At 44.7% G+C, this 22,756-nt stretch overlaps 2 protein-coding genes across 5 annotated transcripts in view; one reads left to right on the forward strand and one right to left on the reverse strand.

Annotated features, from left to right (window-relative positions):
• Exd1 (exonuclease 3'-5' domain containing 1) overlaps nucleotides 1-12,556 on the reverse strand; it is a 49,158-nt gene extending 36,602 nt beyond the window's left edge. The window contains exons 1-6 of one of the 4 annotated variants that reach the window (XM_059261159.1): nucleotides 12,294-12,556; nucleotides 5,935-6,120; nucleotides 4,219-4,287; nucleotides 3,926-3,983; nucleotides 3,522-3,649; nucleotides 1,944-2,002 (exon numbers count right to left, since the gene is read on the reverse strand). In XM_059261159.1, coding sequence (XP_059117142.1) covers nucleotides 1,944-2,002; nucleotides 3,522-3,649; nucleotides 3,926-3,983; nucleotides 4,219-4,287; nucleotides 5,935-6,067 — 447 coding nt within the window. In that variant the 5' untranslated portion in view covers nucleotides 6,068-6,120; nucleotides 12,294-12,556. Of the gene's footprint in view, nucleotides 1-1,943; nucleotides 2,003-3,521; nucleotides 3,655-3,925; nucleotides 3,984-4,218; nucleotides 4,305-5,934; nucleotides 6,121-12,293 lie in introns of those variants that run through there. The other 3 variants (XM_059261160.1, XM_059261161.1, XM_059261162.1) reach the window with 3 other exon arrangements.
• Chp1 (calcineurin like EF-hand protein 1) overlaps nucleotides 12,050-22,756 on the forward strand; it is a 34,106-nt gene continuing 23,399 nt past the window's right edge. Inside the window, exon 1 of the mRNA XM_059261164.1 lies at nucleotides 12,050-12,822. Coding sequence (XP_059117147.1) covers nucleotides 12,756-12,822 — 67 coding nt within the window. The 5' untranslated portion in view covers nucleotides 12,050-12,755. The remainder of the gene's footprint in view (nucleotides 12,823-22,756) is intronic.

Genomic DNA, 22,756 nt, shown 5'->3' on the forward strand with positions numbered 1-22,756 from the left:
ATAGCTAGCTCTCCCAAGACTTGACAATTATCCTAATTTTTTTTCAGGGTCCCCTAAAGATTCTGTCTCCCCCAAACAGCAGGAAGTATTTTAAAGAACATGAAGCCCACATTCCCAAGAGGAGGGGTGGGCAGGTTTTTTTGGTCATTCAGTGGGTTATGGATATTTGTCATCGTTTAGGGGAGTTGGTTACAAGTTGTTACTGGTAAAGGTCAGGAAAAAGCTGAACAAAGGAGATTAGATTCAGGGATCTCATTCTAAAAAGAAAAAGTGGAATATAGAAATAGGATAAAAAGGTAGATTACTGAATCTACTTCTAAAAAGCAACAACTAGTTTTAAATATTTTACATTGGCTTGGATTTTTGTATATTGATACAAATTTGAGGTAATTTTTTGTTATACTGTATATATGTCATAGAAATGATAGGATAAAAAGGTAGATTATTACACAGAGAAATCTTGTCTCGAAAAAAACAAAAAAAGGTAGATTATTGAATCTACTTTTAAAAATGCAACTACTAGTTTTAAATATTTTACAGTGATATGGATTTTTGTATATTGACACAAATTTAAGATTATTTTGCTTAGAACATACTGTACATGCATTTCTACTCTTGTTCAAAGTATTGTACCTATACAGCTCATCTAACAATGTAATGTAAATTTCGTACATCCCTATAATCTTACTCTGAAGGGGCTGAGGTAGGAGATATATCTGAGTTCAAGGCTGAAACGGACTATTTGCTAGAGCCTTTCTCAAAAATAAGTAAACAAGGCCGGTGAGATGGCTCAGTGGGTAAAAGTGCCTGCCATACAAACCTGGTGACCTGAGCTAGTTCTGGGCTACCCTGGGCTATCACTAACTGAGCAGACCTAAAGACCTGAGTTTCATATAACAAGGTTGATGCAGTAGTGCACATCTGTAACCTCAGCATTCTTCCCGTGATGGGCGACAGAGACAGGAGAACTGACGAGAAGCTCTGGGTCAGCTGTTCTAGACACAGCACAGTAGCAGAATCAAGAGATAACCTGCCTCAAACAGTGTGCAAAGGGAGAACTGACTCCTGAAAGATGTCTGCTGACCTCTACACACTCACCATGGCACTCATGCCTGCACATACATACATACATACATACACACACACACACACACACACACACACACACACACACACACACAAAGTAAATTTTAAATTTTAAAGCCACCTAAGGGGCTGGAGAGAGAGTTCAGTGGTTGAGTGCTGGCTTTCTTGCACAGGATCTGGGTTTGATTTCTAGCACCCACATGGCAGCTCACAACCATTTGTAACTCCAGTCCCAGAGGACCTGATGACCTCTTCTGGACTCCATAGGCATTGTGTGAATGGGATGCACAGACATACATGTAAATGAAACACTCATACACATAAAAAGAATATTTTAAAACCTGTTTAAGCCCGGGAGTGGTGGCGCACGCCTTTTGTCCCAGCACTCAGGAAGCAGAGACAGGCAGATCTCTGTGAGTTCGAGGCCAGCCTAATCTACAGAGGGAGATCCAGGAAAGGCTCCAAAAACAACATGGAGAAACCTTGTCTTGAAAAACCAAAAAATAAAAATTAATAATAATAATAATAATAATAATAATAATAATAAAACTACCAAAATACTGTTAATAGGGAAAACATCAAAGGTCTTTTTTTTTTTTTTTAAAGATTTATTTATTTATTAGGTATACAGCATATATTCCTGCAGGCCAGAAGATGGCACCAGATCTCATTACAGATGGTTGTGAGCCACCATGTGGTTGCTGGGAATTGAACTCAGGACCTCTGGAAGAGCAGTCAGTGCTCTTAACCTCTGAGCCATCTCTCCAGCCCCCATCAAAGGTCTTAAAATCCATGTGTAAGACACAGACACGCTATCTATGGAGGAGACCACACTGTAAATGATTGATTGTACTTACCGCAGCACCAAACTTCTGCTGGAACTGACCAATGACTGTGTATGTCACCTCCTCTTCCTCTACAAGAGAAGGATGGCACTGAATGTATCTCTCTCCCTTGACAAGAATGGCCCTCTTGCTCATTTTAGACATACTCCTTATCACCTGTTCAGTCCTCACACATCAAACATGGTGAGTACTCGTTACTACCCTGTTTTGTCAACTGAGAGTAAACCAGAGTCCCACCAAGGATAATTTTACAAACTGAATAGTCTATCATTCCTGTCATAATCCAGTACTGATTCTCTCTTCCTAAGTTTACATACTGAGTATACACTAAGGCCTTTCTGTAGGGATTAATCTATTATTATGTATGCATGTGTATGGTGTGTTGGGTGTGTGTACACACGCTCACATGAATGTGGAGGTCATAAAACAACTCTGTAGATTAGGTTCTCTCCTTCTACCTTTATGTGGTTTCTGGGGATTGAACGCAAACCATCCAGCAAGCACCTTTACCCACTGACACATCCTGCCTGCCCAAGTCAAGCCCTTTAAAAAGATATTTCATAACAAAAAGTAACAGTTTAAAATAAATGAGTTGCCGGGCGGTGGTGGCACACGCCTTTAATCCCAGCACTCGGGAGGCAGAGCCAGGTGGATCTTTGTGAGTTCGAGGGCAGCCTGGTCTACAGAGCGAGTTCCAGGAAAGGCGCAAAGCTACACAAAGAAACCCTGTCTCGAAAAACAAAAAAAAAAAAAAAAAAAAAAAACCAAAACAAAACCAAGAGCCTGGAGTGGCGGCGCTTGTTTTTAACCCTACCACTTGGGAAACTGATGTCAACCTGGGTACATAAGGAGTACCACAGCAGCCAGGACTATCTATGACTCGACTGCGGCTCAAAGCAAAGAACAAAGGGAGGCATTTCTCAAGACATCAAAACAGCTGGATGCCTCCCTCCTTTAGGCCTTCATGCTAACGTTACATCAGCAAGTCCTGCCCTGGACACGAGAAAACTTAGAAAGTACATGATCCACAAGCTGACTGTCCCACTATTCTCAGCATGTGGTAATAAAGTACTAGCATTCTATATATTTTACTCATTTTTTCTTTTTTGAGACAGGGTCTCCTATACCCTAGGCTGTCCTAAACTTGCTATGTAGCCAATTCCATCCTTGAACTCTTGATCCTCTTCTACCTCTTTTTTTTTTTTTTTTTTTTTTTTGGTTTTTTTCGAGGCAGGGTTTCTCTGTGTAGCTTTGTGCCTTTCCTGGAACCCACTTGGTAGTCCAGGCTGGCCTCGAACTCACAGAGATCCGCCTGGCTCTGCCTCCCGAGTGCTGGGATTAAAGGCGTGTGCCACCACCGCCCGGCTCCTCTTCTACCTCTTAGTGGTGGGTTTACAGGTGCAGTATGGCACATATTTCCTACTCATTCATCTTATTTATCAGAGCTCAGTGAGGGCAGCATCCCCAATCCTGGCAAACAGTATGCATTCCCATGTCAACTAAACACATAATTTATAATACTTACCTTAATTCACAATTTTGTGAGGCACAATAAAAAGAGCCTAGCAAATTCAGAGGTCCAGCACTCACCCAATGGGCAGTATTTGAGGTCACTGAGTAGAGAGCTGGTTGGTGCCTCTGGTGCAGGTGAAGCAGGCTCACATACAGTTAGGTCTTCGTCTTTCATTTTCTCCATTCCAGCTCTTTCTGTATTTATGCTATCCTTACAAAAAATCATATTCAGATGAACTTGTCCTTTGTTACTGATGCCATGTACAGATCTCCCTACTCGTTAACAGCAAAGACTGCAGCCCATTTCTACACTGCTCACATCCACTGCTTGAGGTGCCACCTAGAGACAGACACACTGACCTGCTTGTTTGTAGTTCCTTAGACCATTTGAGAAGTAAGCAGCTAGTGGACTAGGGTTAAATCTGACTCCTCTACTGTGCTCCCTTGGAAAACCTCCCAGTGAAGAAATTGTCTCGTAATACCTAACAGAAGATGCCCTTTCTCCTGATGCACCTTGTTCTGCTTCATCCATTAGTTCCACTGAAAAACAACCAGAAGATTTTCAACAGTTTCCAGCAGAAAGCCACCAGCCACTCCACCCCACACCCCGTGCTCAACTGCAGACTATAAACGGGTGGAAAGCAGAAAAAACAAGTTCATGTACACAGTACTAAAGACAAGACAAGTCCTATTTTCTTTCAGATGCCTGAATGAGGCAGAGAAGTAAGTTTTCTATGGCAGATTCCAATTAGCGATTAGGGAACATAAAACTTACCATTCAAAATCTCATGCCCAAAAAACATTTTCACTCCTGGGACACTCCGGCCTGTCTCTACGTTCTTCACTGTGATAGAAAAGAATCTTCACAGATAGAAAACTGTGTCTAGTTAATAACACATACTATTTCCCCCAAAACCGCAAGAAACTCTGAACTCTCTTAAAATTACTGAAATACGAGTTTTATATAAAAATTCCTTCTTCCTAGGCTGTGGAGATGGCTCAGCAGTTAAGAGCACTGGCTGTTCTTCCAGAGGACCTAAGTTCAATTCCCAGCACCCACATGGTGGCTCACAACCATCTGTAATGAGATCTGGTGCCCTCTTCTTGCCTACAGGCATACATGCAGACAAAACACTGTATATTTAACTTTTTTTTTTTTTTTCGAGACAGAGTTTCTCTGTGTAGCTTTGTGCCTTTCCTGGGACTCACTTGGTAGCCCAGGCTGGCCTCGAGCTCACAGAGATCTGCCTGCCTCTGCCTCCCGAGTGCTGGGATTAAAGGTGTGCGCCACCACCGCCCGGCTAATTTTTAAAACATTTTAAAAAAAATCCTGCAGGGTGGTGGTGGGCACACCTTTAATCCCAGCACTCGGGAGACAGATCTCTGTGAGCTTGAGGCCAGCCTGGTCTATATAGCAAGTTCCAGATCAGCCAAGGCTATATAATGAGACCCTGCCAAAAGGAAAAAAAAAAAAAAAGAAAGAAAAAAAAAAGAAACTAAAAAGAAAAAAAATCCCAGTTGCTGGGATTAAAGACATGTGCCAGCCCAGCAGTGGTGGCCCATGTCTTTAATCTCAGGAGTCAGGAGGCAAAGTCAGCAGATCTCTGTGAGTTTGAGGCTGGCCTGGTCTAAAGACAGGCTAGAGCTACACATAAAAACCCTGCTGCAAAACAACAACAAAAAAAGACATGTGCCACTACACCTGTCCTGTGTGGGGTTAGGGTTTGAACCTCAGGCTTTCTGTGTGTTAGCCAAGAACTCTACCAACTGAGCTACATCCCCAGCCCTGGTTTGGGCTTTTGACACAGGTTCTCATATATTCCAGGCTGGCTTCAAACTCATTATGTAGTTGAGATTGGCTGGCCCTGAACTCCTGACTTCTGGACTTATTTTTCTCTGGGACAAATTAATTCTTTACATCTGTGATTTTTTCCCCCTCTGTTGAAGCCAAAAGCGATTTCAATAACAAGATTAATTTCAATATTCATGTAAACAATAATTAACAGAAGTTCCCAAATTTTAGAACTATATATTGAGAACTACCACCCTCAGGGCTGAGAGATGGCTCAGCAGTTCAGAGCACTGAATGCTCTTCCAGAGGACCTGGGTTTGATTCCCAGCACCAATGTAACAATTCACAACCATCTGTAACTCCAGGGGGTCCTATGTCTTCTTCTGGCCTTTGAGGGCACCAGGCATGCATGTGGCACACAGACATACATGCAGACAAAACACTTACATTCATTAAGCAAATAATTAATAAAAAAGAAAATTTCCACTATACTGTCAGTGAGAGTACACAAGTGAGGAACACCCAATACAGGTAGCCATGTTGCTCTGCTAGGGAATAGTATTCTAATATATTTCTCATACCTCTCTTAAAATAGGAACAACACTACTTTCCCAGCCACTAATGCTGCCCACAATCATCACCCACACGCAGCTGCTAATCTCTTAAGGAGGCAGAAGAAAATGACAAATAGAACCCAACCATTTTTTAGGACAACAATCTTGTTCGGATCCACATGCTGGAGCACGCCCTCGAAGATGCCAGAAACCAAGGTGAGTTTCACTCTTCTCCACAAAATGTGGTTGAGGAAATGGTAGTCACTGCTAGGATCCATGCTCTGTGATTCCAAAAGCAGACTTCAAAGAATCTTCGTCAAGCATCCAAACACTTAAAAATTAACAAAGAGATGATTATTTTGAAAAGACTATTTTGATCTGGGTATGGTGGTGCACATCTTTCATCCTGAAGACCGAGGTAAGGGTGATTTCTGACTGCAACAGCTTGGTCTACATAGTAAGTTTCAGGCAAGCCAGGAAGATCCTGTCTCAAAAGTTTCAAAAGTTTGGTTATTTACCATTTCTCCAAATTTCTTTTTCTTTTTTTGGGGGGGGGCAGGGTTTCTCTGTATAACAGCCCTGGCTGTCCTGTAATTCCCTTTGTAGACCAGGCTGGCCTCAAACTCAGAGATCCTCCTGCCTCTGCCTCCCAAGTGTCGAGATTAAAGGTGTGCACCACCACCACCACCTGGTAGTGCATTTCTCCAAATTTCTAAGGCAGTGGTTCTCAACCTGTGAGTTGTGGCCCCTTTGTGTGTGTGGGGGGGGTATTAAAAGACCCTTTTACAGGGGCTGAAAATCAGATATTTTACATATCATATATTTACATTACGATTCATAACAGTAACAAAATTAGTTATGAAGTAGCAACAAAATAAAATTATGGTTGGGGGTCACCACAACATGAGGAACTGTATTAAAGGGTCATGGTATTAGGAAGGTTGAGAACCACTGCTCTAAGGGATAAGAAGAGTAGTTTGGTTTTGTTCCTTATTTTAGAATACTAAGAAGAACCACAGCAAGTACAATTTTATTTATTTATATTTTGTGTACAGTTGTTTTGCCTCCATGTGTGTCTCTGCACATTAGTTTAGTGCCCGAGGAAGCCAGAAGAGGGCGCCAGATCCCCTGAAACTGGAGTTGCTGATGGTTGCTGGGAACTAAAGCTGTGTCCTCTGAAAGAGATCTTAAGCACTGATCTCTCCAGCCCCACAATTTTAATTCTTATGTAGGAAACTCAAAACTGTAGGGCTCTGGGCAAGGCCAGATTAGCTTTTTTGTTTATAAAATGGGCATGATCAGTGAAGGATGTGGAAGAGAGGAAACCGAAAGGTTTTTAAGAGCCAGAAGGGAGAGATGACTCTAGACACAAGGGGACTGAGGAACACAGGAACTCACAGACTATGGCAGCATGCACAGGGACTGCATAGATCAGCATTGAGAGAGGAGGTGGACACCAGCTCCCATCTCTAAGGATCTATCTCCAGTTGACAACTGCTCACAAAGGAAAAGTTAGCTTCTCTGATGAAGGCTCACTGGGTATACAAACCACATTTAAGGGTAGGCAGACTCTGTGTCTAGTAGTACATGGCCTATGAAAAATGAACTCAATGGTATTTTTGGAAATATTGGACTTTTGCTTGTATACTATGGTTTCCAATTTTGTGTTTTTATGGACTTGGTGTGTTTCTTGTTCTTTTTGTTTTATTCTAATTTGTTTATTTGCCTGTTGTGTTTTGTTTTGTTTTGTTTTGTTTTTGTATTTTTGAGACAGTGTCTCTACGTAGCTCTGGCTGTCCTGGAATTCACTATGTAGACCAGGCTAGCCTCGATCTCACTGAGATCTGTCTGCCTCTGCCTCCCAAGTGCTGGGATTAAAGGCGTGTTTGTTTTCTAGAGAAAGAGGGAAATAAGGAATGGAGTTGAAAGTGTAGAGAGGTGGGGAAGATCTGGGAGGAGATAAGGGAGGGGAAATCATGATCAGAATATATTGCATGAAAAAATATTTTCAATTTAAAAAATGGACATGGTATCCCCTTTCTCATGATAGCTAAATAGAAGCTTCTTACTTATTTTATTGAGATAAAGTCTTACTGTATAGCCCTGGAAGGCATAGAATTTGCTATAAAGACCAGCCTGGTATAGAACTCAATAGAGATGCACCTGCCTCTGTATCCTGGATGCTGCAATTTAAGAAATATGCTATGTCTGGATCTCACTGAGCCAACTTCCCAGCTCCCAAGTGCTTTTTTTGTCTGTTTATACTTGTGATACTGGGGACTGAACCCAGAGCCTTACACAGGTAAGCAAGCACTCTACCACCAAGATACAGGCCAAGCCCCAGTACTGTGATTTTTTTCACTTTTACTTCTTTTATTTAAAAATTTTTATTCATTTTTGTTTTTAATTTTAAAAATTTCAGTTTATTATTATTGTGCTTTTGAAATAGGGTCTCACTGTGTAGCCCTGGCTGGCCTGGGATTCTTTGTAGGGTAGGTGGCCCTTGAACTCACAAAGAGTGCTTTAGAGTGTTGGGATTAAAGGCATGTACCATGACACTGGGCCTTTATTATTATCGTTTTGTGTGTATGCGTGCTTTGTCTGCATGTATATCTGCGAACCACATGTGTGCAGTGCCCTCAGGAGCCAGAAGGAGCTTTGTCTGCATGTATATCTGCGAACCACATGTGTGCAGTGCCCTCAGGAGCCAGAAGGAGCTTTGTCTGCATGTATATCTGCGAACCACATGTGTGCAGTGCCCTCAGGAGCCAGAAGGAGCTTTGTCTGCATGTATATCTGTGAACCACATGTGTGCAGTGCCCTCAGGAGCCAGAAGGAGCTGTTTGCATGTATATCTGCGAACCACATGTGTGCAGTGCCCTCAGGAGCCAGAAGGAGCTTTGTCTGCATGTATATCTGCGAACCACATGTGTGCAGTGCCCTCAGGAGCCAGAAGGAGCTTTGTCTGCATGTATATCTGTGAACCACATGTGTGCCCTCAGGAGCCAGTGCCCTGAGGAGCCAGAAGGAGCTGGAGTCACAAACGGTGGGAGCCATCAAAAGGGCACTGGGACCTGAATGCCAGTTCTCTAGGAGAGCAGCCTCCAGCCCAGTACTCTTTTTTGAGTGTGGTTTTTTGAGACAGGGTTTCTCTGTGTAGCCTTAGCTGTCCTGGAACTCTCTTTGTAGACCAGGCTGACCTCAAATTCATAAGAGATCCAGTTGCCTCTGCCTCCCAAGTGCTGGGATTAAAGGTGTGTGCCACCATGTCCAGCTATATTTTAATCCTTTAAGGAAGGGTTCTCAAACATCCCGATACTTTCAACAAGCAGCACCTAATCTACAGAAGAGAAAAGAGCCTCCAGCACTCTCTCTGTTAGGCCCGAGATAGGCTTTCTCACTGACGCTGGCGTCTTCTTGTCTTGATCCTCCACAGCACAGGGTTTCAGGTCTGGGTGTGGCCGTGCCAGCTTTCTAAGTGGGCACTTGGATCTGGATTCAGCTTTCATGTTTGAGCAGCAAGCCCTCGTGCTAAGCCATCTCTGCAGCCCTGTGACATAGACAACACACACATAATAAGGCTAGGATGTTCAAAACTGAAAAGTTATGACATGCTTAGGAAGGAAGAAAATTCATGACAGGTCAAACGGGGCAGGAGAGACTGCTCAGCAGTTATGAGTGCTTTCTGTTTTCCACAGGCCACAGGATGCTTGGTGTTTCCCAGCATCCACATTTGGTGGCTCACAACCCCTCTAACTCCAGCTCCAGGGCATAGGATGCCCTCTTCCAGCCCCTGGTGAGAACACACACACCCCTGGATGCCCTCTTCCAGCCCCTGGTGAGAACACACACACCCCTCTCACACACAAGTACCGCTTTCTTTTTTTTTTAAAGGTCCCCCCCCCGCCCCCGCTCCCACCAAGACAGGTTTCTCTGTGTACCCTTGGCTGTTCTGGAACTTACTCTGTTAAAATCAGGCTGGCCTCAAACTCAGATCTGCCTTCCTCTGCTTCCAAAGTGCTGGGATTAGAGGTGTGCACCACCACTGCCCAGCACACAAATACCACTTTTAAAGGTTAAAATAAATCAGAAAAAAATCCCACATAGCTAAGAAATTTTAGTTACTGCTTTTTGTTTTTAGACAGGATCTTCCTGTTGTATATTTGGTTTGTGTTCTGACAAATGAAGCTTGCTGGAGATCAGAGGGCGGAGCTAGCCACTAGTTAATCATAGAGACCAGGCAGTGGTGGCACACACCTTTGATCCCAGTACTTGGTAGGAGGAAGCAGGAATCAGACAGGAATATAAGGTGGGTAGAGACAGGATCTCCTGCCCATTCAGTCTGAGGTTTCGTGGAGACAGGATCTCGCCCCTATTGGAGCTGAGGATTCAGAGAGGTAAGAGGTGGCTGGCTGCTCGGCTTCTCTGATCTCCAGGCAAGCCTTATTTGTCAGAAGATAAACAAAATATCACACATCTTCCTGAGTAGCCCCAGCTGGACCGGAATGCCCTATCTAGACCATGGTGACCTTGAATTTGCAAAGATACTTCTGCCTCTGCTTCCTCAGTGCTGTGATTATAGACATTAGCCACCAGACCTCACACAAAGGGTTTAACTGGATACAGTTATCAAAATTTATATTAAAAATTAGGAGGAAAAAAATGTCAGGATGAAGAGATGAGCTTCTAGGCCAACCAAGAAAGGGATTATGCATGTGTCTGACATCAAGATTCCACGCCACATTAATGGGCTTCTTAGACTGCCATATTCAAAACATTACTGTCAGCATAGGAAGGCTGATCTCAGATGGGGTAAAACAAGGGGTCAATTAGGAAACACCTGAGTCAGACTAGAACTTCAGTGGGCAGAGGATCCTTGGGGACTAAGGCTGAGCTGCAATGGCCTAAGTAACTTTGAAGCTAGGAGCCTGAGGCAATTTGAGAAAGGTGCTAAGATATTTCGGTACTAAGTTGATGAGAACTTCTTCCACTTTTCAAGCTGGTTCTAAACAAAGGGGTCAAGGGGCAAGACAGGTGATGCCATGGGAAGACCACTGCTTCACTTGAGAGGGTGTATACTAAGATGTGGCTTTTAACCTTTTCTTTAGCAAACAAACAAAAACAAATGCCATAAAAATAAAATGCAAACTGGGCAGTGGTGGCGCACGCTTAATCCCAGCATTCGGGGAGGCAGAGGTAGGCAAATATCTGAGTTCGAGGCCAGCCTGGTCTACATATTGAGTTCCAGAACAGCCAGGGATACACAACCCTGTCTCGAAAAACAAAAACAGGAGGGGAAGGGAGGGGGGAGGGGAAGAAAGGGGAGAGAGAGAGAGAGAGAGAGAGAGAGAGAGAGAGGGAGGGAGGGGGGGGCGGATAAAATGCAGGATCCGCATAGAGGCTCAAGTGTGTAATTCCAGCCATTTAAGAGACCGAGACCAGCCAGGGCTCCTCTGGAAAAAGGAAAAGTATTTCCCCGCGTCTAGGAAGGGTTTTATGGGCCCAGGCTGGCCTCAAACTCGATACCTGCAGCATGAACTCCTAATCCTCCAGCCTCCACCTCCTGGGATTACAAGCATGGTATCAATGAGTGGCAAAAAACAAACAAACAAAACTCCTTGAACAGGATTTCCCAGTATTTCTTAGGCTTTGCTCAACTCGCAACTTTCCTGCTTTCACCTACCAAGTGCTGGCTCACGGTTTAAAAAACCCTCACTTTTAAAACAAGATAAATTTCAAAGTGTAAATGGCAGTCCCTGCTCGAGGTAGTCACTCTCCCTCACCTTCTCACCTTCAGGGTCCTCTACCACTCACCCCCACTCACCCCCGGGCAAAAAAATTTGGGAAATCCGGACCTTAATGTCAGTCAGATGGTGAGTTCCTCCAATTGACGAGGAACTACCGTTAAAGAAGAAATCTGGGAGTTATCTTGGCACAGCCTTGACACAAACCGGATGAAAGCTCGCAACGCCAGCCGCCGAAACCGCAGAGCCTACTACGCCCACGGGGCGAACGAGCTGCAGCTTTCCGGAGCAGCCCATCAGCTTGCGGCCCCGAGCCGGTTCCCAGCACCCCCTTACGGCGGAGCGCCGGAAAGACGCAGCCAATCGGCGTGCGGCCGCCAGCGCCCTCCAGCGGCCAGGGCAGAGAGAGCAGGAAAGACGCAGCCAATCGGCGTGCGGCCGCCAGCGCCCTCCAGCGGCCAGGGCAGAGAGAGCAGGAAAGACGCAGCCAATCGGCGTGCGGCCGCGAGGCGGCTGCCAGCGCCCTCCTGCGGCCGGAGGTGGGGGAGCGCCGGAAAGACGCAGCCAATCGGCGTGCGGCCCCCACCCCAACACCACCAACCTACTCTGTGGCCAGGGGACGGGCAGTGGCAGTGGGAGAGGAAAAAGGACCAGCGACTGAGCGAGAGCAGGAAAGACTGCGCCAGGCCCAGGCGGGGGATCCACCCTAGGCTTTTCCCCACTCGTCCTGTCGGTTTTGTTTCTCCTCAATTCCTGTCACCTGGAGGAGGGTGGGATTCCTGGCGTGAAGAGTCCTCAGAGAAACCTGTGGGTTACGCTGAGAGTCTGCCTCTGGTTTGTCGGAAAACGGCGGCCCGGCGGCGGCACTGCCCTTTTAATTGCGGTCGCTAGCGCCACCCTGGCATCGCCGTTTTAAGGCCGGCGGCAGCGGGGGTTCCGGGGGCGGGGTCTGCCTCCCTTTGGACTCCCGCAGCCGCCGGGCTGATTCATTCCGGGCTCGAGCGCCAAGCTCTGACGTTGGCGCCTGCGCAGGGCGCGGCCTCGCTCCCGATTGGCTGGTGTCGGGCCGCCCTCCCCCGCGCGCCACCCCTGGTTTCCCTCCCCGGGCCGCAAGAGAAACAGTGCCCTCTCCCTTCTTGACCCCTGGCCCTTCCCTCCCTCCTCCCCTCTTGCCGCCGTAGCTTCTGGCGCTGCCGCTCCCGAAGGAGCTCCCGCCACGGTGATGGGGTCTCGGGCCTCCACGTTACTGCGGGACGAAGAGCTCGAGGAGATCAAGAAGGAGACTGGCTGTGAGTTCGGGTTGGGGGGTGGGAAGGCGGCCGGGCGCCTCCGGCTGGCCTCAGTCCTGAGGGCGGTTGTCGCTGCGGTCTTGATCTGGGTGCGGTGACTTTGTTGGGAGGGTCCCGTGCAGCCTCTGGTGTTTGGGGTCGCCGAAGGCTAGGGTACCTGTGCGTTCATCTGTAGCTTCTCGGAGCCGGGAGGTGGCTCCTCTAGTGCTGTCTTGCCTCCGACGCCCGGAATCTCGGTCCAGCCACGGAGCACAGACACCACCACTCCACTCTTGCCCACGAAAGTCCGCGAATTTTCTCTCTTTATCGTGCCTCTTACCGAGGCATCCTGAACAGCAGGTAAAGCAGAAGCAAATCCAGGAAACCTGAATGGTTCCTGGAGAAGACGTAATACATACCAATGAGGTTTCTCGGCAAGGACCTAGAACTGCTAAAATCACAGGCAAGGAAGAATAAACTCAGGAAAGAAGATCGTATAGTAAGGCTTGTTTGTGACCAGGGACTGGAGACCTCTAAGCAATCAGGAGTCCGAAAACCTGAGACTTTTAACTCTGAACTGTTGGAGAAAAAGCACGGGTATAGTGACCAGGTTTTTAAAGATACAATGAGGCCACTTGTCCTGTTTTCATACATATTAATTTCTGCTATGTTGCTGTATCTTATGCAGTTGATATCGAAACTGGACGTATTCCAAAATCTATGAGTTTGTACCAGGAACAGATTTTTTTTTAAAATATATACTCTGGGTTCTTCTTTATTAATCTGAACGAAGGAGCAACAGGGATTAAGGAATTCAGACTCACTGAGAACACCACCAAACCTTTGAAAAGCCCTTGATAATGTATGACACAATTGTGTTGCTCCCATGCTTTCTTAGTGATCCTTGTGACTTTGTTGAGTTTTGTAAGCTGTATCTTCATGGTACCTGTGTTTGACGATAATGTGAGCACCAAGTAACACAATGGCAAATAGTACTGAGAGATTACTGGGCGAATTACAGAATCCTCCAGGAATGGAGTCCTTGGATAAATTAAAAGTTGCCCTGGCTGTCTGACAAGTTCAACTTTCTAGAGTATTCAAGTTGGGAGAGATGTTATCTAGCCCCACCTCCTACCCGCATTGGTTTGCTTCCTCCACCTAGTACCTTACACATATGGCTGCCAAGCTTTGCCAAGATCTGCCAAGATCTTTAACCATGCTGACCTACCTCCTTAACCAAGGTGATCCTTTTCACAATTTTGAGCGGATGACAGAAATTACTTAGCTTTTTATAGCTTTTGTTTGGCTACTCAACTTTATGGACATTTCATGACTTATTCTGATTCCATGAGTAGAAATGGATTCAACTGGATTCAGCAAGCATTTTACTACATTTTGTGGCCATGACCTCTGACCACACTTACAAACATAATGACTTCTTTACATCTAAGGTGACAACCAAATTAAAGCATCTGTTTCAAGCACAGAGTCACATTATGAGGAAGTGTAGTGAGTAGGGACAAGCTCTTATTTTGTTCTTTTGACACAAGGTCTTGTTGTGTAGCCCAGACTTGCTTAGAATTTACTATATAAACCAGTCCTGGTGATGCACATTTTTAGTCCTGGCAGAAGCAGGTGGATCTCTGAGTTCGAGGCCAGCCTGGTCTACGTAACACGCTCCAGAATAGCTAGGACTACACAGGGAAACCCTGTCTTTAAAAACAAAACAAAACAAAACAGCCAGGTGATGGTGGCCTTTAATCCCAGCACTTGGGAGGGGCTGGTGGATCTCTGTGAGTTGGAGGCCAGCCTGGTCTACAGAGCAAGTTCCAGGACAGCCAAAGCTACACAGAGAAACCCTGTCTCCAAAAACAAAACAAAACAAAAAAGCCCAAAAAACAAAACAAAAACAAAAAGTTTCTTTACATAGCCCAGGCTAGTTTCAAACTCATGTTCGTCCCCCTGCCTAAGCTTCCCGTGTGCTAGGATTCTAAGTATAAGCCATTATGCCCAACTGGGGAAAAAGCTGTTTTTGCTTCAGAGTGAATGGAACAGTAATATCATTCCAGTTTCTTTTCATTAGTCCTGGCTGTAGGTCTGAGTTCTTTTACCTTGTGACTCATGGACAAACCTAAGTAATCATGGACGAACTATTATCCTGGTTACCCAAGAGTGATTCAAGTATGAGAAAGATTGCCACTAAAACCAGTGTATGTGTTGATTGGGAAAGCCCAACGAAACAAGTACTGAAATTTTGCAGTGTCTATCTAATATTATGCTAGATATTCAGAGCAGATGGTGACAAAAGACACCCACAGCCTGGCTGGGGAGATAAGCCAGAGAGTTATGATTAGCATCAGGACATAAGGAAGCTGAAATCCTGCAGCCCCCACCTTCAGAATTTAGGAAAGAGTCGTGAGATGGCCTTGTGGAGTACAGGAGTTGGATCTTGACACATAATGAATTAATTTTGGCTAAGTTAACCTAGGGTGTCTCAGTGTCCCAGCAACTGTTAGTCCTGTTGGCTACAGGGTCAGTCCTTTACCCTAAAGACTGAGCTGTGAGTTTATCTCCTTAGTACCCTTAGCAGAGGTTTGTTTCCTTTTCTTTTTTTTTTTTTTTTTTTTTCCTTTGACAGGTTCTTTTGTAGCCCAGACTGACCTCAAATTTGAGATCCTATTGCTTTAGCCTCCCAAGTACTGGAATTACAGGTGGGTCAACTCCACAAAATACTTTTAATCCCAGTACTCGGAGGCAGAGGCAGGTGGATCTCTGAGTTCAAGGCCAGCCTGGTCTACAGAGTCAGTTCCAGGACAGCTAGGGTTACACAGAGAAACCCTGCTTGAAAAAACCAAAGCGGGGCGAGGGAGCCAGATGTGGAGGCAGAGGCAAGTGGATCTCTCAAGTTCCAGGCCAATCAGGGCTACACAGTGAGACTCTGTCTCAAAAAGAAAAGAAACACTTTGTTGTTATAAAACACCTACTATATTTAGCCTTTGTTCTATCACTTTCTTTCACATTTCTACATTTTTATAAGTCAGCACATTTGAATGAAAGATGTAATTGGAGGGAGGTCACAGTGTCTTAGAAATTTCTGTAATGACCTTTAGTTCACTTAACCATAGGAATAGCTTGGCTGTAGATTGCGAGAAATCTTAACTTTGAGCAAAGGTTTATGCCAGCTAAATAGTGGTGAATACAGATTGGTTTATTTTTAGTTTCTGCCCTCTGTGTGTCGTGTGTGTATGGGCAGGATGTTGTACAGGGTTAGAAGTTAGTTGTACAGACCAGTGGGTTTTGTTTGTTTGGAAAGGTGTAGTGATGCTATGAAAGGTGTGGGTCTCCAGTTCCAGCAGAGTACAACCCTGACAAAGGTAACTGCTTGAGGACAGTTTCTTAAAATTGAGCTTCTGGGTCCTCCTGCCTCCTTCTGGGCCCTCCTGCCTCCTCCTGGGCCCTCCTGCCTCCTCCTGGGCCCTCCTGCCTCCTTCTGGGCCCTCCTGCCTCCTCCTGGGCCCTCCTGCCTCCTCCTGGGCCCTCCTGCCTCCTTCTGGGCCCTCCTGCCTCCTTCTGGGCCCTCCTGCCTCCTTCTGGGCCCTCCTGCCTCCCCCGTCACACCACATTGATTCTGTGGGTGCAGAGGACCCTCCTGTCTGGTCTCCTATTGAACTGGAAATGCACAGATGATATCTTCAGCAGGTTTGGAATAATTTGTAAGGTTCTGTACCCTTTAGTTTTCTCCCAGAGTTCCAATTTCTGTCTAGAAAGGGATAAGGAGAACTGTGTGTCAAGATAGGGAACAGAACTCTGAAGGAGTAGAACCTTATGAATGAGGAAGGGGGTTCAGAACATAGACTATTTGGAAGTTTACATAGAAATTCACTGCCCCTAGAAGCAGCTGTAGAGATAGAAGCTGTCTTCTGAGTTTAAGCAGAAAAACATTACGCTCAAAACAGTAATACACATGTTACATGCAATAAACACTATTATGGAAGAGCCAGAGCAGGTATCTTAGGTTGTATGTAGGAAAAGGCCTGAATGTATCAGATTCGAAAGATTAGAATTCATACCAGATGTGGTAGCTTATTTTATGCCTGTAACCCCAGCACTAGGGAGGCTAAGATCAGAGGGTTATGAGTTCATGACCAGACAAGACTGTATAGCAAGATTAAACTGTATATCAAGATACTGTCCTTTTGCTGGCCAGATGGCTTCTCTGGTAAAGGTGCTTGACACCAAACCTGATGTCCTGAGTGTGATTCCCAGGACCCACATGGTGGAAACTCTGGCAAGTTGTCCTCTGACCTTCATGTGTGGGCTGTGGCACAAATCCATGTGGACACATATGTGCACACACACACATAACTATAATTTTTAAAAATAAAAGGAAGGAGCTGGAGAGGTGGTTCAGCAGTTAAGATTGCTTGCCATTATTACAGAGGACCCAAGTCGGTTCTCTGCACCCACATGTCAGCTCACTATTCTCTGTAACTCCCTTTTTTAGCCTCTGTTGGCACTAAGCACACACAGGCTACACATACATACATTCTGGCAAAATAAAATAAAAAAAATAAAAAGAAATAAATCTTACTGTCTCAAACAAACAAAAAAACTTAAGAGTTCAGATTTTGTACTGTAAACTTTCAAACATACAGAGAAGTTGAAGTAAATGACCACCAATACTTGTTCTTATTTACTACATATGTTGTTATAGTTTTGCCATATTTGCTTTCTATGTCTATTTCCTGTTCATTAATCTGTTTATTTATTTATTTTGGTGTAAGGGATTGAACCTAGAGTCTGGCTTGTATGAGTACTTGGTAGAAAGAGATGTACCATTGAGCTCCACCTCGAGCCCTGATTTTGTTTTTGCTTTGAGACAGGGTCTTACTGTAACCCTGGTTGACCTGGAACTCACAGTACATTACTTTACCCTCACTCTCCTGTGTTGTGTAGAAAGAGGGAAACAGTTGATAACCTCAGTACTGTCACGGTTCCTAAGAAAGTTGAGAGTGATTTTCTGTCACCTACTGGTCAGTAATAGTAAAGTTTGCCCTGTTCTGAGAAGATACATTTTGTTTGGTTGGTTGGTTCACTTTATTCTCTTCTTGGGCTGGGGTTGGAAGCCATTCCGTGAGCATGCTCTGAAGTATTTCTACTGATGTCCATCCTCTGCTTGTTTTAGAAAATACCTTTTTGGTCTCTTTTTTGTCGTTTTTCTAGATGGGGTTTCTCTGTGTAGCCCTGGCTGTCCTGGAACTTGCTCTGTAGACCAGGCTGGCCTCAAACTCAGATTTGCCAGCCTCTGCCTCTCAGAGTGCTGGGATTAAAAGCGTGCTCCCTTACCACCCAGTAGTCTCCTTTAATTCTTAAGAGAATAGGTTCGATCTTAAAGTCCTCATATTAGAGAAACGTCGGGGTATGAAACATTCAAAGGAAAGGCTAGAGGTGCAGGCTCAGCTCTACAGTTTTTCCCCAGAGGTGCTCTTGCCTGCGGTTGTACGCTCTAACCCAGGTTGTCCTCTTCATTAAGATAGGATCTAAATGATAGCAAAATAATGTCACCTATCTTTAAGTTCTCATGCTTCCCCCGCCAGTCCACGTTGGTGCTTTCAAGTCCGTGAAATACCTTCCTTCCCTGAACACGAGGCAGAAATGATAGGAAGCTCTGAACTCAGGGTTAACGGGATCTTTTCATTCGTCATATAAAATAATTACCCTGCATCAGCAGGGTAGACCACAGCTACCTTCATTCAGGACGTAGTCATAGTCACAGTCTATTCTAAGGGAAGTTGTTGACTCCTAAGATCTCCTTTGCGTTTCCAGGAGTGTTACAGGGTTTAGATGCCTGTCTGGTGAGTTTAGCCACTTGAGTGAGTTTAGTTTTACTGGAAACATGTCCTGCCCCTTATTCCTGGCAGTTCTAGTACTTTTATGCACGTGGATTGTGTAGCTCTTTTAAAGGTAGATGAAGCCAGTGTGGTGTCCACGTGTGTAATACTAACACTCTGGAAACTGAGGCAGGGTTGCAAGTTTAAGGATAGCCTGTGCGATAGAATGAGTTCACGATCAGCTCTACACTTTGGTACACACTGAAGGTTGTTTTATGTTCTTTGTCCCAGTGGACTTAGCGCCCGTTTTTGTTTGTTTGTTTGTTTTTGTTGTTGTTCGAGACAGGATTTCTCTGTGTATCCCTGGCTGTCCAGGAACTCCCTCTGTAGAAAGGATGGCTTTGATCTCAAGAGATCCACAGAGATCCACCTGCCTTTGCCTCCCGAGTTAGCACCTTAATATTTACAAAGCTGTGTTTAATTTTATCATTATAACATTACATCCAAAATATAGGTGATAGGTTCAGATATGAGCATACTGAGAATGTTAATAGTTGCCATTTTTGAACGTTTTGCCTTTGATTCCCATATGGGCAAGTTTGCCCTGAAAGTAGCATTTTCTTACTTTTTTTAAAGCTACTTTTGTGCATACTTATTATTTTTTTTAAATTTAATTTTATTTATTTTTTTCCGAGACAGAGTTTCTCTGTGTAGCTTTGCACCTTTCCTGGAACTCACTCTGTAGACCAGGCTGGCCTTGAACAGAGATCCGCCTGGCTCTGCCTCCCAAGTGCTGGGATTAAAGGCTTGCGCCCCCACCGCCCGGCGCATACTTATTTTTTTATATATCGGCAAATTATGACTTCCAAAAGCTATAAACTGATTTTCTTTATAAAATATGGAGTGTAATAACACAAGTCCTTACCAAAGGAGTTTTAAAAAACATAAATACTACAAGAGGGCTTTTATATTCTTCTATAATAATGATCTAATAATTCATTTATTAGTTTTAGGAGTTGGATTAAATTGTGACATATGCTTTAATTTAAAAATTGTATAAATCTCTCCATACACACACAAATACATACATAAGAAATTCCTAGTAAGGGTCACAGTAAACTATTAATTTCATGGTTTTGGCATGGGAGATTGGGAACTTGGGTGTTAGGAAAATTACATTGTATATTGTTTTGTTCCATTTACATTTTATCATGCATATAATGTTAAAATAATATATAAATATAAAATACTCTAAACTGATATGTTAAAGTTAATACAAAAAGAAATATAATTTGATCATTCTTCCTCTTAACCAATAATCTGAAATGTGAGACTCTGAACACTAAAAACTGACCTAATGAACTAAACATTATGTATACTTAAAACTCCTGTAGGGGCCAGAGCAGAGCCCAGTGGGTAAGAGTGCTTGCTCTGTAAGCAGGACCTCAGTTCAAGTCCCCAGCCTCATAGAGAGGCAGGCATGCCTGTAACTTCAGCACTGGGACATGGAGATAGTCAGATACCTAAAGCTCCCTGGTAAAGCAGCTAGTCTAGCCAATTAGTGGGCTTCCATTTAAGAGAGAGACTCAGTTTTAAGGCAGCTGGTTGGAGGGTGATAGAGGAAGACACCTGAAGTCCTGCTCTGGCTTTTACCTATGTGTGCACGGGTACATGTACTCTCGCACACACTACACATACTGTACATACTACACACAGAGAGAATAGTGTGAAAATACGCAAAACCAGGATAGAAAAGATGGCTCAGTGGTTGAATGCACCCTGATCTTCCAGAAGGCCCGAATATGCTGGGCAGTGGTGGCGCACACCTTTAATCCCAGCACTCGGGAGGCAGAGCCAGGCGGATCTCTGTGAGTTCGAGGCCAGCCTGAGCTACCAAGTGAGTTCCAGGAAAGGCGCAAAGCTACACAGAGAAACCCTGTCTTGAAAAACAAAAACAAACAAACAGAAGGCCCGAGTTTGGTTCCTAGAACCCATTGTTGGATGGCTCACGACGATCTGTAGCTCTGGTTCCAGGGTATCCAATTCCTCTAGCTTCTGAGAGCATCAGCACTCACTTGCACAGACCTAGAAACATAATAAAAAAAAAAAAAAACATAATTCTAAAATACTCAGCACCAATATGAAAGATTATCAACTACTAATTGAAAATTAAGCTATTAGGGGGCTGGAGAGATAGCTCAGCAGTTAAGAGCACCGGCTGCTCTTTCAGAGGTCCTGAGTTCAATTCTCAGCACCCACATGACAGCTCACAACTGTCTGTAACTCCTTTTCCAAGGGATCTGACACCCTCACACAGACATACATACAGGCAGAACACTAATGTACATAAAATAAAAATAAAAAGAAAATTAAGCTATTGGATCTAAGTACACAAATGATATTAGACTGTATATTAAAGAAATGGAAAAGAATGCTGAGATGGTAAACACAGGTTTCTTTTTCCAAACTTTTTGGGAAATGTAGTTATTCTTTAATTGACTCATTAGTTTTGCTCAACTGAGGAATTTATTACAAGAGTAGCCTTTGAGGCCAGATGCCAGGCCTGGATAAATTGATCAGATTCCTAAAGAAAGCAGCTCTGACTGGCATGGTCAAGAAAGTAGAGAGAAGTTAGCATAGCAGTGTAATCTACCCCTTGAGGCTCTGCTGAAGGGATGCTGAGGTGTTGCTAACAGTTAACTTAGTGTGCTTTCCAAACGCCAGGCATTTCCTCTCAGGCACTCCTCACAATCCCATTCACCTACCCCCTGTGGTACTATGACGAATTAGAGTCTGTCTACCTGGCTGTCAGAGTGTGTACCCTTTGCAACAGAGTCCTCACTGGAGGCCTTTAGCTGCCGTACCCTACTTGTTCTGCCTGATGGGAGCAGTTATGGCTCCTTCTCTGCTCTCTCTCTGCACACTTGAGTTCTTAGAGCTCCACTTCAAAGATGAAGCTAGAGCCAAAGAGGTCACAGCTGCCCTCCCTGGTGTGTCCTCTTGTCTCGGCCCGATCACTCACTTCCTGTTTCACCTCCTGCCTGTTTACTTTACTTCATTGTTCCTAATACAGCAAGTCCAGTGCTGTTGCTTGACTTCAGAAGGACAACCACCTGAACCACACTTAACCCTTAATGCCTAATAGGTGCAGCTGAGACGAAGTCGGAAATTGTTGCCTACTGGGGCGGTAGTCTTTTCTCCCGTGGTCACTGTTTTATCCTCTTGCCTCCAACCTGCCAGAAGACTAAACTGTTTCCCAGAAATGCCTTTTGCACTTTCGCTGTTGTGTTATACACCTGCAGTTGTAAAATGCTTTTAGCCGTCAGCTTGTGCTGGAGGTCACGGAGGTAATCCAAAATGAGGGGCTATTAGCTTCTCTTGTAGATATCATCTGGTCAGAGCATGGCCACTTTGTCCCAGCAAACAAGCTGATCCCAGGTTGTGGTGGTCTGTCACCTGATAAAGTCCTGAAAAAGAAGTGATGTTGGGGATGCTTGGTGCAGAAGGAAACTAGACTTTAGAAAAAAAAAAAAAAAAAAAAACCACGGCCGGGCGGTGGTGGCGGCGGCGGCGGCGGCGGCGGCGGCGGCGGCGGCGGCGCACGCCTTTAATCCCAGCACTCGGGAGGCAGAGGCAGGCGGATCTTTGTGAGTTCGAGGCCAGCCTGGTCTCCAAAGCGAGTTCCAGGAAAGGCGCAAAGCTACACAGAGAAACCCTGTCTCGAAAAGAAAAAAAAAAAAAGAAACTAGACTTTAAAAACAGAATTGTTTGATGTGCCCCTAATATTTAGTTCAGCATTATCTATTTAGAAATTCCAGTCGGAAGAGCCAAACTAGCTAACAGGTTTGAGTTGGATTTTGTGTGTGTGTGTGTGTGTGTGTGTGTTTTGCTAGGGATCATACTACTAAGCAGGTACTCCATAACTGACCTATAGTTTTTGCCCCCAACATTTTTTTTTTTTTGGTTTTTCGAGACAGGGTTTCTCTGTGTAACAGCCCTGACTGTCCTGGAACTCACTCTGTAGACCAGGCTGGCCTTGAACTCACAGAGATCAGCCTGCCTCTGCCTCCTGAGTGCTGGGATTAAAGGTGTACATCGCCACTCAGCAATTGTTTTCTTTTTTT

The sequence above is a fragment of the Peromyscus eremicus genome, chromosome 4 (assembly GCF_949786415.1).
Source record: "Peromyscus eremicus chromosome 4, PerEre_H2_v1, whole genome shotgun sequence".
Taxonomy (NCBI): Eukaryota; Metazoa; Chordata; class Mammalia; order Rodentia; family Cricetidae; genus Peromyscus; species Peromyscus eremicus.